We start from the raw sequence: 16161 nt of genomic DNA, 5'->3' as shown, positions 1-16161 counted from the left end.
CTAAGCACGGGGAAAAAGTGTTTAGCATGCAATATTTTAAGATCAGTACCGTACAGTACGTGTCTGTAAATGCAATTTTAAAAATAGTAAATATTTCTCGAATCTATTACTTGATTTGATCGAAGTATTTTCGTCAGACTGAAATAGAATCTATCACTTCATTCCAGTTGTTTTAACATATGTATTGCAACATTGCCATATAAGCCGCCGGTAGTCAGAGCTCATCGTATATGTTTTGCCGTTTTGGCTGTACTTAAAAGCATCACAAACTTTTGTAGATGGAAATACCAACTTGGAAATAGAACCAACTTGATACAAAAGAACTAGTTTTTATGCGACATTTCCCACCTTGCCCTCCACTTTATTGTCTTTTTTCAGCCGAAAGTTCAAAGTTTCAATGAACGACAACAATTATCTATACACACACGTAAATAACGTTAGAAGGCTTGGAGGTTGGTGAACCTTTCCAGTGCTTTTCAATTTAATAATTCAAGCGTTGACTACCGTACTATTATGTAAAAAAAAAGAAACCCGGTATACCATTTGGTGCTGTACGTATTCATCTCAAGTTATATTTTTTACGAAGAATATGTTCAAATTTTCCGGGCCAGCGAACACAACAAAATCTAAAATATTTCATATCCCCAGAAAACATTTTGAAATATTATTTTCTTTCGGGTATTACACACCGTCTCTTTTTTGTTGTTGTTGCTGCTGCTGTTGTTGTTCGCGAATGTGTAAATGTAAAAGTCAACCTGATGTTTATGCGTGTAACCATCCGAAATTTTCCCTGGCATAATAGAGACATCCATTATGGATGGAATGCGATAAACAACTATCTCCCCACACCATTTTTTTTTCGTTCTTTCTACAAAATAATAAACCCAAGGAGGAGTGATAAGCTTTATATTATGTCTATGCAAATTGGATTTTCGGCTAGATCCTCCGGAACGACATTTGCCGAAACAATGTGTATTTATATCGCATCATCAATCATCTTAATGTTTGCATAACAAGACGAATAAAATGGATAACGTTTTACTGTCGTCTTGCATCGTCAATGCGGACTTATCAGCAATGAAGTAGAAAATGTTTTTTTTTTAGAAAAATGGCTGCAATCGTTGCCCTTAGCACACTTAGGAGTGCAAGTTAAAGATATGATTTCACCAGTGTGTGTTTGTTAATCTTTGAAATTTCGAAAAGCTTTCTGAAAAATTGTCAAAATTCTGAAAATTTAAAAAAGCTTCATAAATTTGGAAAAATAGCGAAAACGTTAAAAAACATCAGAAAATTCGGAATAGCTGTCTGAAAATTTGGAAAAACGTCGGAAAGAGAAACTTCTGAAAATTTGGAAAATTTGGAAAGTTTGGAAACCTTCGTAAAATATTGGAAAACTTAAAAATGATCCCTGGATTTTCGTTGATAACTTACCACTGTACCATTCCTTTAAATTTACAATTCTCGATAAAATATTATCTGGTGATTACTACTCCTACATTTCCTTTTTCATTTTCAACAACAACGTCGTCACTCCTATCTTAATGTGCGAAGAATCCCCAACCCAATAAACCGCTTAACACCCAACCATTATGTCCTTCCGTTGTTTACTTTTATTTAATAAATTGAACATGAAGAAAATCTACTGTCGAGTCCGGAAATTACTTTCAATGTTAATTAGAAAACGAATAATGGCGAGGAGAGTGCATAGAGAATTCATTTCCAACAAAATTGCCCCAACGTATTGAAAAGTTCTTTTATTTATTAAGAAAAAAGTTGTCAATTGAAACGACAATTTTAAGTAGGAAATTCAACTATAATCGGATTATCCCTGATCTGACCTATTTTATGCAAAGTAAAATCTCGGAAAATCGGTGTAATTTACAGCACATAATGTGCTCTCGATTTCACACTCGATTCTCAATTAACCCGAAAAGATTTTATCGAAACTACAATTTAAGTGGGTGACACACATTTCTAATTTCCATTAAGATATAGTCTGCGATCAAACTGTTCCACAAACATGTCGTTCATTTTGTTTACAATCGATGCTCTTCATAGTAAATTTGATTAGAGGATTTTAGATAAACCAAATCGAACTTTGCATGTGTCAATTGGCTTTCGATTGCCTCTTTGAAGAGGAAAAGATGATTTGTGCACAAAGAAGCCGTATTCAGGTGAAGTAAACCTATTCATTGGTTGCACGAGTACATTTGGTAGCTTCTAAACAGGGGACAGATAGGAAGACTTTTTCAGCGAACAATATGAATTTTTCACACGCTAAATTGTGTTATGTTTGTCAGACGGTGTCTGCTCAACTCTGATAAGGCGGATATTTTTGTTAACTTTTTTTCTCATTTAAAATCATCAAAAGTGGTGGGATCTCAGCAACTAAAAATTGCTCATGAATACGGTCTTAGAAATTCTTTTTCTTTTTTAAATGCTGCTATTCACAGTGTCCAGCCCGTGGTTCTATGAAAGATTCGTCAAGGCTTTAAGTTCAAGCTGCCCAGAGCTTTAACGAAATTTCTTCCAAGCCTCAAGATCCAAGAAATAATTTCGATCCAGCCATTACACTTAACCTGTTACAGACAGCTGTCATCGTTATCCACAACGACAGCAAGAATAAGCGACAAGTTCTAAGTAATGCGTTTTTATATTAACTATATAATATAGCAAAAAGGACGTTCAAAACAAATGAAGTAAAAGATTTCTAAAATCAATCTTTGAAAATCTTCGATCAAACGAAGTAATAGTTTGAAAAGCTCGCCGTCTGTGACAGGTCAAATCGTTTAGTGTCTGTTGACTCCACAGGGTTAAACCTATTCAATTGAAAAATCATCCCAAAAATATACATTGAGTTGCACATCAACGATTGTGTTTTTGGAAATTGATTTTACTGTCTGACCCATATACTAGATTCCACAAATTAAATCAAATAAAAAACCAAAACAAAAAATGCTTTTCAATGTCCTACACTTGATGTGTGTCTTCCATTATTTGGGCTAATGGTACGTTAACTCAAGTTAAACCCCATCAGTCAATTAAAATTACAATGTTTAGCAGCAAAGTGGAAAAAGGTACCAACATTTCGAGTTGTATCCCAATGTATTATATATTTGTCCCGATATGTCCATTTAACATGGATTGCAGTAGCACTCCATACCATCGAAAAAAATAGAGTCAAGTCATGTAAAGGATAAAATGCCATACATACATTTCCGACCGAAACGTTTTCTTCTACACGTTTTTCGTTCATAAATCCCTCAACAACCCACAGACTCAATAGCGTACATTACATTTATACCACACACAACTAAACAAATATAATGCCGCTTTTCTATTGATTTGTCCTTTTTAGCTCTAAATAGTCCTGGTGTGGAAAACCGTTGAACGTGTTTGTGTGTGTGTATGTGAATGATCCGTTTTTCCATTCCCACCACTCACACATGCTCAACACTTCTCGCTCGATTTACTAAATACAACCGGAGAGTGTAGTTGTTTGGTGCCTTTTCTGGTTTATAACATGGATTTTAATGTAGGTCATAGGCGGGAAAAAAATGTGTCTGCCCGTTTTCTTAATACTGTGTGGAGGGCTTTACATTATATGATATAGATTTTGTTCTAACTCTGTGTTATAGAGGGTATACAATGTGTATAGATTGTGTGTGATGTATATACTATTATGCACAGTACGCAGCATGTATCACTGTGAAAACATAATACGATTGCATGTCCTGGGTCGATTTTACCGAACTATTATTTTTTTCAATATTTAAAATTTAAGGCTTTTTTGCGGTAGGTTGAAGCACGAAATGATATTCAGAAAGAAGAACGAAAACGAAAGATTCGAATGTTGCTGGTTGGGTTTTGTGTGGATGGTATAATAAACGTGTATTAACGAGGCATTATATTTTTAGGAACATTAAAAAAATCCGAAAATAATAATAGCCTTTCACGTCTAAAAGTAGTCATACACTCTGACGCGACGGGCGGGCTTTGTGTCATTAATGAAGTGAGGAATGGAAATTATTTATTCTTTTCGTATCGATCACATATAATGACGGAATGACGGACAAAGCTTTTCTTTTTGTTACCAATTTGAATCGGCTTTTTCTTGTAACAACAACGAAAAAGTGCCAGACGCAAACGATGGCATTTAATGCAAAGACAGGAAGTAAAATCTGTCGGGTGATAAGGAACACAATATCGTGGCACACAAGGAATACTTCCACGAATAGCTTTCATTCAAGAAGGATTTCAGATTGATGCGGGTCTGTTCCGACAAAAACGACGTCTCTTCAAATACGAAACGGAACATTTACGGATGAATTCAATTACATCAACATGTGAAGTCTCCCTGCCGGTTTCACTCTGATTGACTGAATTTGATTTATTTTTATGAAGTGGAACTGAGGACACACAGTGCAAATATTCTCTTAGAACGGGCAAGGGTTTTGCGGAGAAATTATTAAATCTGTTACTTCATTTGTGTAAAGTATTTCATAGTTACATAGTTACATTTGTTACATAATCTAACACAAAAGAATCTGTCGCTTCAACATTTTTTTCATTCACTTCGGACGTTGGTATATAATAGAACACTAGCCGGAGCTCATCGCTTATTTTTGTTTTCGTTCTCCATAACAGATAACTGATTCTGTAGGTTTTTCAATAAATGTTTTGCCTCTTTCTTGTTTGAATGAATTTTCACGTAGACGAAGAACTAAAGGAGCTAAGTGCGCGACGGCCTTAGTCTTGCTCCTGTTCCTTTGTTGATGAAAATTTCACATTTATCTCGATAAATTTTTGCGTAATCAAAGTGAAGGAGAGGTTCGAACTTCGCCAGTTTTTGCGAGCGTAGCTAGTAAATCACCCCCAATGGCTCCCCCATCGGCAGGTAAGTGCTTGTTCATGGACTGATAATTCATAAATCAAAAAAAAGGAAAGCTTTTTCTTGCAAATAATTCGCTTCAAAATAAACATTAAAATTGACAAATTTGTTCCCATTTTACCAAATATTCCTGCAATCATCAATACTCGAGACCAATCAGTCGACAAACGTTTTTGACAAACCGCAAGGAAACTTCGTAGTTTGTGGGTTGTTGCTTCGTATGGACATTGAAATAATTTAGAAATATTTGCTCCAAGTTGAATCGGAAAATCGACCAAATCACTAGAGAAATGATGAAGCTTATCCCCAGAATAATCAACAACATTTTCTTGATGTTAATCGATTTGGGGATTTTTTCCGCTTTTTCGGCTTGATGGACTTTCGGGCAGCTATAATCAGTTCTTTCGAAAATAACAATATCGTCTGTATCCCCATCAATCTTTAAATCGTTGAGCGAGGTGTTTCCATTATCACCGCGAGTGAACTCATGATTTTGTGATAAATTGTCACTACAATCAGTAGAAGATAAGCGATTCTTCACATCATGTCCAACATCTTCGCGTTTCAGATCGCTTTCTTCGTTAAAATCTAATCTTCGGCCACCTGTTCCACCCGTCCACACACTAAGCTTGTCATCGTCAACGATAAACGTCCCCGATTTTCGACTTCTCAGGGTCGCAGAGGCATCGCCAGTTAATGAATATTTTGGATTACTGGCTTTAAGGTTCTCGAAGAACGGCACCTTTTTCGAATTCTTTCTTAAAATTTCAGTCCCAGCCGCAGACGGTTTCTGTTTCAAAATCTGAAATTCTAGTATTGAAGAAACTGGCAGTAATATGTCGATGAACCAAATTAACTCACGTGGTCTTTAAGGGGCAGATTTCTCAACCATTTTTCGGTCTTCTTCTGCGATAACAATTTCATAGCCACATCGCTACAATCCTTTTCAATTTCACTACCACCTTTCTTAGGTCTACAGATGGGAACAGGTCTTTGTGGTTGTCCAACCTCAGCGACCTTTTTCTGCTCATTTGTTAAGCCATTCAACCTATTGATCGAACCGAAAAAATTCACATTGCCAGCGCCGGTCGTTCTAATGTTTCCCTGTCCTTCCCTTTTGTGTGGGTCGAACGATTTCGCCGGGCTGCAGTTTGTCATACTACGTATTGACTGGAGTTGTTTTGAAGTTAAAATTGATAAGTTTACTAAGTCTTCGGTATGCGTTGAAATAATTGATCGAACTCATAGGTTTCAGTGTTTGAACTTTGAACGGCGATAAATCAATTAAAAGTTCATGGAGTCGACAAAAAAGGTTTTTAAATAATTGAAAGCACTACCTAAGTTTGACGGGAAGAATACACATATTGAAATACACTTATAAATGACTATTTTATCTACATAAAATCTAGCTATAAATAATTGAAAACCTATTAGGTATTTAGTGGTATTAGAGGTTATATTACGTATTGTTATACTCTAGCAATAATTCTATCGGCTAAAAATAAAAATATCTTTTGTTTAATACACTTTGACATTAACGGATCTAAAAGTGGATATCCTGTGTACGTAATAACAACTTGTTTGTCGAATCATTTTTACTGATTAGAAACGTTTATTTTCGTCATTTACTATTTGGCTCGTAATTCATTGGAGCGTGGTAACAACACACCAAACGATTAGGACATTGAAATGATGAACGTAAATTTAGACATGGAACCTTTAAGAAACGGCAAAAGTGTATAGCGATATTATCCGTAAATCTGCTACTTCGTTTGTATAAACCTTCGCCTTGTATTTAAAACAAAATCTTTTACTTCATTTGATTAACCATTAATTTTACTAATAAGACTACACGAATTGTAGGTCATAGCATATTTTTGCCAATAATGTCGATAACAGATGATTAGCCGTTTGATGGATCAAGGGTATCAACTTCCATTAGAAACTTTTTTGTGATTCGACGTTTCATCAATCCATAAATATCATTCAATATGTTTTGGCCTCAAACAGCCAGATTAAGGTAAATGTGAAAGGTCATTTATGCGTATTATTCTAAACAAATTCAAAATCTACCACGATCACGCTCACGAGCACGATCATGACACAAGGAATAGAAAAAGGAGAAAAAGGATTATCGAGACGAAGAAAAGTACCACTCCCAACCTTACATGACACTGCAGGACATAAATGGAGTAGTTATGATTCGACAACTACCGACCTCAAAATGTCGATGATACGATTATCATTTTGATACATTTTGTTCGAACATTAAATAAATAAAATTTCGGACAATGATCTCGGAGTATTATCGTTGTAAGGACTCCTAATTTGTGTGTACGGAAGTGTATTTACCTCACATGATTACATAATACTATTAGTACGGGTCCATGCCTTTGTAAAGCCATAAAAATAGTGCAAATTATAGTAGAATGGTGTGCTTTGGACCAGTGATTAATATTGAAACGTAGATTTTAAAAACAATTACTAGCCCTTAAAAAACCCACCCTTAACCCCTCCACCCCTTTTCAAAGTTTTCTGTGCAGAGGCAACTTTAATGAATTATTGTGAACTGATTGCTTCATCTACCTTAGTGATATATAGCTCAAATGAAAGAGGAAAGTTCAAGCTTTTTTTCAGGATCCTAAAGTTTTCCGATTTTCCACAGATTTTCCAATTTTTCTTCAGTGGTAGTTTTTAATTTGAAGGTTAAATTTAAATATCTTCAAAATTTTGTTCTGAAAATAAAAATTTCTTTTTGGAGTATTGTTTAGTATTTAATTCGCCACCACTTTTCCAAAGAAACCACTTTCAGATTTTTCCAAACGTAGCGGCCAGCTGCTATTGTGTTAAATTTGAGCCACTGAAGAAAAATTGGAAAATCTGTGGAAAATCGGAAAATTTTGGAAAATTTTAGGATACTGAAAAAAAGCTTGAACTTTCCTCTTTCATTTGAGCTATATATCACTAAGGTAGATGAAGAAATCAGTTCACAATAATTCATTAAATTTGCCTCTGCACAGAAAACTTTGAAAAGGGGTGGAGGGGTTAAGGGTGGGTTTTTTAAGGGCTAGTAATTGTTTTTAAAATCTACGTTTCAATATTAATCACTGGTCCAAAGCAAACCAATCTACTATAATTTGCACTAATTTTATGCTATGGACCCGCACTATATATGATGTTTACGTCGTTATCACCGACATCATCATTATCGACAATCAATGGCATGACAAATATCTAGACTAATGGAAATTGATGGAAATTGAGGCTACTAAACGTACGTATTATTCGGTTATTGTTTCGGCTTCATTGTTTTGGATGCGTTGGAAGTGTAGGCCTTTGTTTGTCATTGTTGGCTGTATTTCGATGTGGCCTTGGAAAAAATGGGGATTGAGTAAAGGGATTTTTTGATCCTAGGTTTGTAATGTGAATCTGTGTTTTTTAGCGCTCGGACTCAGTAGCCCACGCCACCCAGAAGCTAGATACGGCTCTGTGTTTGAATGCATTAATCGTTGCCATAATTAGCCAAATATAGAAATGTGATAAGATCCCAAGTCGATCTAATGATGTTACCATATTAGGATAAACGCTACATTACGCTTCTACATTTCTGTGCACAAATAAATTATCAAGTACAGAAGTTACAAGTGCTTAACGTTTTCCGGTGTATCTGTGTAATCATAAATGTGTTTGCCTGAACTCTAACTATGTTGTTCCAATTAAATTGAGTCCAGTTTAAGGAGCAAGTTTTTTTTAATTTATTTTCAACAGTTTGCAGAAATTTAGGTCATAAGTAAAGTCATGTCAGAGGGCTTTTAAAATAGTCGTTCGGTTAACTGAAGTGGGGAAAGATGAAATTACGTAGGAACTAAGGTTACTAAACTGTTGGTTTAAATTTTTCTTAAATATACGTTTTGATGTTTGGAGAACAAAAACAATAAACGGTTGACTCACTATAATATCTTCGATTTTATCAATGAAATCTAAATGAAACATGGATAAAATTTGCTACTGAAACTACTAGCTACAAATTGATTGTATTTGTACACAGTTTCTGGAAGAAAGTGGCAGTTTTTCATAATATTTTCAACGTTCTGGGACATCTACTCCTTCATCCACAGTTTTTTTTGCATAAAAACTACAACTTTCTTTCAGCAATTTATTATAACACTCAGAAAAAAGTAACTGTATGTACTGGTCAGTGACTATGAGAATAGTCTAATTCCAATATTATATGATGCAGCAGCCCTAGTAGACAATTTCTAATCACGGTGTCAGTTCTCCCATATTCTCTGTCGCACATTAAAAGTCATATCAAAGACAAGGCTATGGAATAACTCCACGGATGCATAGTGGCATCCTTGTCTTGTACATGAAAAAATGGATGAAAGAGTGACAGAAAATGTAGGCAATATAGGGAGAGAATACATTTTTGTGCCTAAAAATTGCCAGTTACTTTTTTCTCAGTATCGTTCTTATCGCAGAAGTAAACCAGCTCAATTTGCTTGGTCAGATAAAAATCGACATGCATATTGTGCTGCTTCAACTCCTGCTTGGATGATGTAATGAAACTATTTCTAAAAGTTTGTTGTTGTTGTTGTTGTTGTTCTAAGACTTAAAACTCACGCTAATGCTATTACTACGAAGTCCAGCCAATTCCATGCATCTCTAAGATACGTAAACGGACATAAAATGAAACCTCGAGCCATCACTTTAACAGCTGATTCAAATGTGTAGATTCCGGTGAATATCACCCTAGAAAAATTTGTTAGGTTTTTCGTGTTTTTCATCAAATGTTTTTTTTCTATTAAAATTAAAAAAAAAGGTTTTTCTTTGTCTCAGGTGCAAACTGATATGTACTTTCGCGCCTCTAAGAAGCAGGAAAATGTATTTGTGACACCTTTGACATGTAACGTGTCTTTACGCAACTCTGATCAAATAATTTTTTCTTGACATGTGTGACTTAAGACTCGGAACAGATGGTTCATTTTCATTTTTCATATTGAACTGAAATTTTTCCGATCTGGAAATGTGGATCTGACTCAAATCTGAGGTCTGATTAAACCACACCGACAAAAAAGAATTTAAATTCTTACCTGCAGCAGGTAACTTTGTCTCCAGGTAATCTAGAATAGCTGCTACGGCTGTATATTTTGTATGAGGCGCTACAGCTGTGGCAGCTATTCTAGATTACCTGGAGACAAAGTTACCTGCTACAGGTAAAATTTTCAACTCTTTTTTGTCAGTGCAATGTCAGGCTGAATGACCTGAAAATTTGTAGAATTAAATTTTTCTTGATTCGGTGCCAAAAGAGAGCGAATTTTCCTCAAAATCCCTTTTCATGAAAAGTTGTATTTGTATTGTACGGTTTCTTTAGGAACATTCACTTCGCTGGGTCCACATCCACAATGACCCAAATTCGCGAAATTGTCTAAAATCAATCGTCCAAGACATGTTCCACTCATACAAACACAATGCTAATACGCCTTCACAAACTCGCATTCGTATGATAGAGGTAAAACCGTATATGTACGTATAAGCAATGTGATTGTATGAGTAGACCAGCTGGTAAAACAGTTGAAGCAAATTTAGATATTAAAAAAATTTAAGGTACTGGCTCTTTAGTTTTTGATTAATTTGCAATTTTCACGTTCAACACTACATTCTGTGTTGAAAAAATTTGTATATCGGACATAAATATGTTCGATTTATGTCCGCTACGCGTCGCACCATGTGTTGCAAATCGCCAATTGTGTGAAGTTTTTACAGATCACTATAAAACTTTTCATATTTCAGATTGCATCAATCAATACAATTTTTTGGTTTCAGCTCAGATTTTTGTCGAGCCAAATTCAGATCAGCTTTTTTTAGATCCGTGTAATTGTAGCCTTTGCCTTTAACTCGGTCAAAGCACACACGTCAAAAAAAATAGTGGATTACGTTTGGAACATTTTATTTTGCCAAGTGTGGCACACAAAGCAGGATACAAATTTCCAAGTAATTATGTAAGTTAATTTACTTAGTTTGCTCTCGGGAAATGAGTTTTAACGCTCATGTCATTGAGTTAATGACGCATTTCCTGTGAGTTTAGTGAGTAAAACTATTTTACTCACAATATCACACGGAAACGAATCATTACCTGATGACATTTGCAAGAACTGACATTTCCGTGTTCGACAAGAGGTAGCTCATTGTAATTGTTTGGAAATTTTTATCGTTAAAATAAAAATGTTCAAACAAGGACTTAATCTACTATTCATCCCTAGCCCTAGTTGCGTAAACGGCTATGTTCATTTCTAGTATTTAAAAAATTTATCAAAATTGATTATATAATGAAGCTTTCAATGATTCTATTTTTAAACTTTTCTAATATTTTTTCATTAGTTAAAACCAAAAAACAATGTTCTATCGATTGAAGTTTTATAAATTTATTTACATTTTCTAATGGAAATCCTTTTACTTAAAAAAACATTGATAAAAACGATCTCTTTACTAAATAAAAAACATTTTGATTTCATTAAATGGTAAATTAAAAAGGATTTCGCCTTTTTTGTTATTGTTAATATTGTACTCACTCAGTGGATTCGACGGTTGGCGATGACGGCATTATCATCAATATACAATTTGTAAGAATCGTTACTATTATAAAAAATGAAAACCATGGATGTACCAAAATAGAAATAGCTACACGACGAATTGGATTGAACGGATCGAGTAAATAACATGCTTTTGAAGCGGAAAAACGAAATATATCCTTTCCTTTGCTAACTACTACGAATGTCTGTAAAAAGAGAAAGAGAATAAAAAAAAATTATTTAATAATTTAATGTCATGTGTTACGCCCCCTTTAATGCAATTATGACTGTCAATCGTGAATTATAATTGTAGCAGCAACAATTTTTAGTATCACGAGAATATTGCAATTTTCTTTTCAATCGTTTCGTTCATTCGGTTGCGTATTAATTATTAATAATGTAGAGTATACAAACTACTTGAATTTAATAGAATAATATTTCCCATGGGATATTGCATAATTTAAACAGAAGTTTAATACCCAGCTCTGCTGTATGTGGAAGGTAGAATTCGAAACACACCTTCGAATGGCCATAAAAATAGTCTGCCGTTTGGTTATTTATGATATGCTTTGCTGATGCATAATATAATTGGAAAAAGTAATGGAGACGATTGATATATTGGTATATTCAGTATGGAATTATAGTAAAGTACCTCTTGATGAAAAAGAAAGTGTGGCAGTAAACCGTTGAGTTGAAGCGTAGCGGTCAACAAAGTCAGAAAATGCAGGCTGTCATTCAATGTCGTACTATTGACTAGTCTTGGGACTATTGCGGAGTCCTGGGACTATTCTGGAGTCTTCGGACCATTCCGGAGTCTTGGGACCATTCCGGAGTCTTGGGACTATTGCCGAGTCTTGGTACTATTGCCTAGTCTTGACAGCAGAGAGTTTCACCAAATTTCACAAAAAAATTGATTTAATTTGGTGAACGCTTTAGTGAAATTTAGTGAATCATTTCTTAAAATTATACCCTGATTACCAAGCTTGTCTGTCATTTGATGTTGTCGTCGTTTTTTTGTGGTGTAACAAAAAAATCACTCTATCGGGTGTAACAGAAATCATTGTAAGGGTTTGTAAACAATGACGTCACGCTATTATAGGGGAAGGTTGTGTTAGAGAAGATGTAACGGTACTAACAACGAATAAGGGTTTTGGTTTTCCTTGATTTTCCGGTCGATACTAACAACACTTTGACGTAGTGAGAGTCAAGTTCTGACGTACACGACCTTCCCAAAATTGTAATTTCTAAACTGAAATGAATGCTGCGTTTCCATTGTAATTCGATATTCACCACAGGCTAAACAATGGAAACCGCAGGATATATGTCAATCCCATCAACCCAAAATTGCTCCTGTGCTTTCGACCTTACTGGCACGATAATTTTATGGAAATCATCGTTTCTGAGATATTCTATTCTAACGAAAACTTCGACTAATATTTCGCCGTCATGTCATTATGAACTTGAATTGACATTGACGTTTAGCGTCTACCCCCATAAACATTCTGACTTGGAATTACATACTAAAATGATCTAAAGGTGTAATTTGCTACGAAACAAAAAAAAGAAGAAAGAACCAAAATCCACGAAGGATACACACATCTAGTTATATTCATAGAAAATTAAAGTTGAACGAACTTCTTTTTCCATTGATATCATGTGAGACCAATTTTCTGAAATCAAAACGAAATTGTAAATATCCTGCGAACGATCCAAAGTGAATTATGTTTTCAATTTCTGCTAGGTTTTGTGTTCACAGGCGGGGATTTTTTTTTATATATGGAAACCGAAGCAACGACCAATTTAATCTAATCTACCTAACGCGACTGCATCATAAACAAGCGTCTCCTTGCATTTTTCTTGGAACATTTTATGTTACATACACAAAGTGTATATACAAACGAAACGAAATGCTATATGGAGGAAAAAAAACCTGCAATCCAATCAATAATATGGCAAGTGGTAAAGGTATATATAACACGTACATATACGTAGCCATATTATACACTCTATAAGTATGTTATGGCTCTAAAACAGTGCTAGTTTATATACAGAGGGCGTATGTATATATACGTATATCTCGACATAAAATAAAATCCATAAATGAAACAATAGAAAAAATATAACAATATTTTCGTGACTTGTAGTGCTTTTGTATGTTGTTCTAGGCGCTATGTTATAATATCCCATTCGAACAATTTGTTGTTGCTTCAATATTGGATTTATAAGTATATATATGGGAGAGCATACACGAAAAAAGTGTATAAATATTTATTACGTTTGTGTTTTCCTCCAAAGTATAGCACAACAAAACGCCAACACAAAACTCCACATATATACATTTTGATGTACATTTTATATGGTACCCAAAGTAGTATACCAACCAACATATTATTATTATTTGTCGCAAAATGGATTTAAATTAAAAACAAAAATCTAATACCACAAAGCACTTACCAGTTGATTTGAATAAAAATTGTCGATATCCTCGAGAGGTGTGGAGGCCAATTCCGGCGGGAAGCCAGACTGCATTCGAACAGGTATCGGTGCGCCCTGTTCAAGTGCAGGATCCGGTTGTGGACCTTCATCGTCATCATCGTCATCATATCGGATCTATAGGTTCGACGAAATCACGATGGAGAGAAGAAAAAAAATGGGGAAAATGTTAATTGTCGTCATAATGATCGGTGTTTTTGCTGGTGAATTTTTCTTTTGGCAGGAAATTTTGGTTCATTTCAAATTTATGCGTTTTAAAGCTTTCAGTCGTAATTTTTTTGGGAAATAATTTAGGAATTGAAGTTTTTCATGTTTGTTCATTCATATTCATCAAATTAAAATCGTAATAAGCTGCTGTATCGTTTATATCGGAAAGCATTGACTGAAGGCGACAGGACATAGTGAATACACAGGAGTGGCTGATTTTTTAGGAAGTTAAGATAACAATGAAATGAGACTGTTTCTGCGAGTCAAAAGCGCATATGATTGACAGTTTGGCTGCATGTGAGAGAATTTTCTCAAAGATCCATACAGACTGGTCTGATTCTCTCACATACAACCAGACTATTTTTGGAAAACTCTTTTTTTTAATTTTCCCGCATTTTCCTATATATTTTCAATTTTAACAATTTTTTTTTAATAGAAAATGTGGGAAAATTGATGGAAATGTAGGAATATGTTTTTCCAAAAATAGCATACAACCCAAATGTCAGCGCTCGACAGAGACCCAATTCGAAATTTTATTATGTTATACTGTCAAAATGACAGGAGAACAAAAGAAAAATATGAATATGAGGATATGTAGCTGGAGTATCTCACAGAGTCAGAGCCTGGGCGCCGATGCTTGTGAATTTAAGAATTCGTAACTTGACAGTTGTCATCTTAGTGCCAAGAGTGATTCAAACGATTCGTAAGTTTTAAGGTGACAACTGTCAAGTTACGAATTTTTAAATTCACAAGAGTCGGCGCCCTGAGCTGCCGTTCATCATTTGTATGATTCGTAAGAAGACTTAGATATTTAAAGATTGAGGTCAAATGAATACAAATCAGTAGTAAGATCGTCAAGCAGCAATGGAATTTGCGCCGAATTGCTCCCACTTAAAATTCATTCTGTTCATTCTATTAAGCCAACTGCTCCTATCTAGGACAATAATATGACTTTCGAAAAATGAACCGCTACTGCCTGTGTCTTTACTATGTCGCGAAGACGATGAAAGACCCGACATACGTACCCAACACTGGGACTAACTAGCAATAAGATTCAGTAGTTTGTATCAAAGAAAATTTAAAAAATGAAATTACTCGTCGTATTAAAGTGTATTGGAGTAAGGTCACTTCAGTTCTTGACATTTAACGAGCATGCTATATTCATTGAATCGTGTACACCACGTATCGTTGAATGCCATTTGATAATAATATAACTAAAAAAAAGAACATTTTGTCTTGGCATTTGAAATTTCATCGACAGAAATATGCATGATAAGCCGAACACTCACATTACAATGTTACTGTGACCCCTTTTGTCTTTTCACGACGCCGACAGGTTCAAGGCGTATAAAGCTGATAATAACATACTAACCGAATGTTTCTGGCAATTAGCCAGATTGTGAATTAAATTGAATAAATTGGAAAGCTCTTGTAAAATGACCGGAAAGTTACTAGGTGCAGAGAGTTCGAATGTAAAATTGCTGGAGGAAATGTAACGTAATTGCTAATAAATGAGCAACAGTCATTTTCAGTTGGGAATGAGCATTCGATTCTCAGATAAGATCAGTTGGATCTCGGCCATCTTCTTATTCCTGGACGTAATATTTCCGTTCATATTCTCTTCGACGAATTTTAATTAAAAATTTTTATTTTAAAACTTTTTTGATGCAATATCGATCAACGTCACTAAACTTTTTATGCATTTGAAACATCTTGTAATTGCAACTGTTACATAAGCGAATTATCACGCGACTGTATATGTACGAAGCCATATCATGCCATCATGCCAGCCGTAATAGAAGAGAAAATTTGTGGAAGGGGAAAAAATGGAAAATAAATTTGAAATTTTATTCGGGAAGAGTTCAATGACACATTTGGGTTGAGCCATATTAATTTCTCGGATAGCGCCATAAAGCACGTAAACTATCGATGGAAATAATCAATGTGAACCAGGTGAACCACAGTTATTTTTGTGCATAATAAAAAATTCGTCTTCAT

The 16161-nt window shown here is 34.8% G+C and overlaps 2 protein-coding genes across 45 annotated transcripts in view; both read right to left on the bottom strand.

Annotated features, from left to right (window-relative positions):
- LOC119076578 (sodium channel protein para) overlaps positions 1-16161 on the bottom strand; it is a 107505-nt gene that overhangs the window by 39790 nt on the left and 51554 nt on the right. For all 44 annotated transcript variants that reach the window (XM_037183374.1, XM_037183373.1, XM_037183383.1 and 41 more), the window contains 3 exons: positions 13918-14073; positions 11464-11669; positions 9515-9643 (listed from right to left, as the gene is read on the bottom strand). In XM_037183374.1, the coding sequence (XP_037039269.1) occupies positions 9515-9643; positions 11464-11669; positions 13918-14073 (491 nt within the window). The remainder of the gene's footprint in view (positions 1-9514; positions 9644-11463; positions 11670-13917; positions 14074-16161) is intronic.
- LOC119076582 lies at positions 4952-6077 on the bottom strand. Its single transcript, XM_037183424.1, has 2 exons — positions 5753-6077; positions 4952-5693 (listed from the first exon to the last, which is right to left on the bottom strand). Exons 1-2 carry the CDS (start codon positions 6047-6049, stop codon positions 5031-5033), a joined length of 960 nt encoding a protein of 319 aa, XP_037039319.1. The 5' UTR covers positions 6050-6077; the 3' UTR covers positions 4952-5030.

Source organism: Bradysia coprophila, unplaced genomic scaffold (genome assembly GCF_014529535.1).
Source record: "Bradysia coprophila strain Holo2 unplaced genomic scaffold, BU_Bcop_v1 contig_232, whole genome shotgun sequence".
Lineage (NCBI taxonomy): Eukaryota > Metazoa > Arthropoda > Insecta > Diptera > Sciaridae > Bradysia > Bradysia coprophila.
This window is presented reverse-complemented; position numbering and strand designations above follow the sequence as displayed.